General features: G+C 50.2%; 1 protein-coding gene across 1 annotated transcript in view; it reads right to left on the bottom strand.

Moving 5' to 3' along the window:
* Positions 1-4,253, bottom strand: part of LOC111957972 (endothelin-converting enzyme-like 1) — a 60,412-nt gene that overhangs the window by 16,929 nt on the left and 39,230 nt on the right. Inside the window, exons 6-7 of the mRNA XM_023979108.2 lie at positions 1,374-1,596; positions 313-411 (exon numbers count right to left, since the gene is read on the bottom strand). Of these exons, the coding sequence (XP_023834876.1) occupies positions 313-411; positions 1,374-1,596 (322 nt within the window). The remainder of the gene's footprint in view (positions 1-312; positions 412-1,373; positions 1,597-4,253) is intronic.

Genomic DNA, 4,253 nt, shown 5'->3' on the forward strand with positions numbered 1-4,253 from the left:
ATAAACCAGTATCAGACAACATTCTCAGATAGGGATTTAATAAACCAGTATTAGACAACATTCTCAGATAGGGATTTAATAAACCAGTATTAGACAACATTCTCAAATAGGATTTAAGATAAACCAGTATTAGACAACATTCTCAGATAGGGATTTAATAAACCAGTATTAGACAACATTCTCAGATAGGGATTTAATAAACCAGTATTAGACTGATCCAGAATAAAATAACCCCTGCTTTCATCCTAAATGGTAATACAGCAGGCCTACAGTATCTTTTTGGTTATATATAAGGTAGTGTGGCATCCTGACCTTGGCCCTGGCTGCCTCCTTGGTCACCTCATCCATCCAGTCCAGCTCTTGCAGCCGGAGGTCCAGTGAGTGCTTTATGTCCTCTACCAGCTCCTGTACCTGTGGGAAGATAATATGGGTCGGAGGTTAGAGGTCAGTTGTCTAAAGGTTCCATTGGGAGTGGGCCAGAGAGATAGCTATATTGGGTACGCCCAACGCCAAATAGACCCTTCACCCCCTGCTCCTGCCCCTAGGCACTTTTCATAGATCTGAAACTGAAAGGATGGGTTAGCTGTCATATGTAGGAAATTCCAACATAAAGTGCCTAGGGCTAGGTTCTGGGGTTGAGGCTAGGTTGGCATTGAACACAACAGAGGGGGAGAGAGGGGTGAGACAGAAGGAGGAATAGAGGATGAAGAGCTTAAATAAAGACAAGGTTCAGAGGGGTTAGAAATGCCATTGGAAACCACATCCCCTAGAATGAAGAAGACAATATATAGAGGCAGACTAGAAAAGAGTGGGTTAAGGTGTGACGATGGAAGAGTGGGATGGAGAGAGAGAGAGAGAGACATTTTCAATTCTACTTCACCAAACAATTACAGAAAGTAACAAAGAAAGAGAGACAGTCATAGACAGAGGGACAGAGAAAGAAGCTGCCCTACCTTGGCCCTGCTGTGAGGAGAGATGAAGAAACAGAGGGACAGAGATAGAAGCTGCCCTACCTTGGCCCTGCTGTGAGGAGAGATGAAGAAACAGAGGGACAGAGATAGAAGCTGCCCTANCTTGGCCCTGCTGTGAGGAGATATGTAGAAACAGAGGGACAGAGATAGAAGCTGCCCTACCATGGCCCTGCTGTGAGGAGAGATGAAGAAACAGAGGAACAGAGATAGAAGCTGCCCTATCTTGGCCCTGCTGTGAGGAGATATGTAGAAACAGAGGGACAGAGATAGAAGCTGCCCTATCTTGGCCCTGCTGTGAGGAGAGATGAAGAAACAGAGGGACAGAGAAGGAAGCTGCCCTACGTTGGCACTGCTGTGAGGAGAGATGTAGAAACAGAAGGACAGAGATAGAAGCTGCCCTACCTTGGCCCTGCTGTGAGAGGAGAAGTGTTGCTTGACGAAGAGTGCTCCCAGGGCCATGCCGAAGTGTTTGTTAGCCTGGGTGAGACACAGCATCCCCAGCTCCAGCTGACGCTCCGTACCATCAATCTCCCGGGAAAACTCATGGATGGTGCTCCGGAACGCCGTGGACAGGTGTTCACTGAGAGCTGCTACAATCCGCCACAGCATGTAGTTATGGAGAACCCTGGCAAGAGAGGGAGGAGGTAGAGAGAAGGGGGGAACGATGAGTTTTAGTTTTTAACAAGCCTTTTTTATATAATTAAGGAGTGCCCCTACAGAGATTCAATGTAGAATCCTCTGAAAAAGAGAGAAGCTAAAAACATAGAAGGGGGAAGACAGAAAAGGTGGACAGAGAGAGAGGGGGGGAGTAAAGCAAAGGAGATACAAGCAGGTTAGAGAAGAGGAGAGAGACCGAGAGTATCGGTGGGGGGAAGAGAGGAGAGATGGACAGCAAATGAAAAGAGTCCAAGAGTGACTCAGACGAGTAGAAGTAAAAAATAAATAAATGTGTATTTCATTCATGTATTCAAATGTTATTTTCTCTTCTCAGTAAAGTAAAGTTGTATTTAATGTGTTGAGGGATCCCACAGAATGAACATACCATTCTGTCCGCAGGACAATTGGCCCTGTCTCCTACTGCGAGACTACGCTCCACGTGAAACGCTTTTTGTTTTCTGTTTTTATTTTTGACACGCGTGCTGCATATTAAATAAAAATTGCTTTGGCAAGGCAGCCCCAGTGTCTCGCCAACAAAGCACTTCTGAAGTGAAATTAATTGAGAAGAGAGAGGGAGAGCGAGGAGGAGGGAGGGAGAAAGAAGAAGACTCAGTGTCCTTGTTCTTTTATACCTCTTATAATCAGTACAGATCAGTATGTTGTAGGTGTGGCAGCTTCGCTTGGTTTTGTGTGTGTGTGTTTGAGTTTGTTTACTTGGTTGAATAAAACACCTGTTTATTCATTTGGTGCAGATGACTTGTTTGCAAGGGGCATAGCTAGAGTGTGTGTGTGTGTGTGTGTCAAAATCTAATCCCAGATAGAGTTGGCGCGTGGGGTGTTGTGAAGATTTAGGAGACCTGTGAGATTAGATGGAAAAAGCTTTAGTAAAATGTATTCTAATGATCAAACAATAGCCCTGAATCACAATGGGATGGGAATTAAAAATCATTAGAAGACTGGATTGTAATGGAACCCATTATTAAGACAGAATACATTGTCCGTCCAGAATACCTGCAGACATTACCTTCTGTAATAATGGTCGTACAGTTTCTACCCACAGTCTAACTTCACTACTCACACAAACACACACAACCACATTCATACACACTTCCCATTGAGGTGAGTGATAGAGTGACAGACGGATGAGCAGAGAGAAAGGAGGGAATGATAGGGAGAAGAGGAGAGGTTGTAAAGAGACGCTGGTGTTGTCATTAATGTTTCAGCCTCATTGTACATCAGCTCATCTGGTTAATGGGATTGAATGCAGTTGTCTGGGTCTTGTCAATAGAACCCAGCAACATGGGCATTACACACACTGCCAAAGGGAGGGAGGGAGAAGGAGGGTGGGGGGAGAGAAGGGAGGGAGAAAGGAGGTGGGGAGAGAGAAGGGAGGGAGACAGAGGGTGGGGGAGAGAAGGGAGGGAGACGGAGGGTTGGGGGAGAGAAGGGAGGGAGAAGGAGGGTGGGGGAGAGAAGGAGGGAGAAGGAGGGGGGGAGAGAAGGGAGGAGAAGGAGGTGTGGAGAGAGGAGAGGAGAGGAGGGTGGAGAAGGAGGAAGGTGGGAACGGAGGAGAGAGTGGGAGAGAAGGAGGGAGAAGGCAGGTGGGCGAAGAAGGAAGGAGAAGGAGGGTGGGAGGCGAGAAGGAGGAGAAGGCAGGTGGGGAGAAGAAGGTAGGAAAGAGGAGGGTGGGGAGAGGAAGGAGGGAGAAGGAGGTGGAGGGAAGAGAGAAGCGTGAGGAGAGAAAGGAGGGGGGTGGGAGAAGGGAGAGGAACGGGAGGTGGGGAGAGAAAGGAGGAGAAGGAGGGTGGGGAGAGGAGGGATGGAGGTGGGAGAAGGAGGGAGGGAGGAGTGGAGAGAGATGAGGAGAAGAGGTAGAGGAGAGAAGTGGGGGAGAGAAGGGAGGAGAAGGCAGGTGGGGGAGGAAGGAGGAGAAAGAGGGTGGAGAGGTAGAAGGGATGGGAGAAGGAGGGTGGGGGAGAGAAGGGGGGAGAAGGCAGGTGGGGGAGAAGGAGGGAGACAGAGGGTGGAGAGGGAGAAGGAGGGAGAGAGGTGGGGAGAGAAGGAGGGAGAAGGCAGGTGGGGAGAGAAGGGAGGGAGAAGGAGGTGGAGAAGGGAGAAGGGAGGAGAAGGAGGGTGGGGATGAGAGAAGGGAGGGAAAGGGGGTGGGGGAGAGAAGGGAGGAGAAGGAGGTGGGGAGAGTAACGGAGGGAGTAAGGAGGTGGGGAGAGACGAAGGGAGGGAGAAGGAGGGTGGGGGAGAAAGAGGAGGGAGAGGAGGGTGGGGGAGAGAAGGAGGGAGAAGGAGGGTGGGGGAGAGAAGGGGGGGAGAAGGAGGGTGGGGGGAGAGAGGGAGGGAGAAGGAGGGTGGGGGGAGAGAAGGGAGGGAGGAGGAGGGTGAGGGAGAGGGAGGTGGGAAGAGAAGGAGGTGGGGGAGAGAAGGAGGGGTGGGGGAGAGAAGGGAGGTGGGGGAGAGAAGGAGGGTGGGGGAGAGAGGGAGGGGTGGGGAGAGAAGGGAGGGAGAAGGATGGGTGGAGGAGAGAAGGGAGGAGGAAGGAGGGTGGGGGAGAGAGAAGGGAGGGAGAAGGAGGGTGTGGGGAGGAAAGGAGCGAGAGAGAAAGCGAAAAAA

The sequence above is a fragment of the Salvelinus sp. IW2-2015 genome, linkage group LG4p (genome assembly GCF_002910315.2).
Source record: "Salvelinus sp. IW2-2015 linkage group LG4p, ASM291031v2, whole genome shotgun sequence".
Lineage (NCBI taxonomy): Eukaryota > Metazoa > Chordata > Actinopteri > Salmoniformes > Salmonidae > Salvelinus > Salvelinus sp. IW2-2015.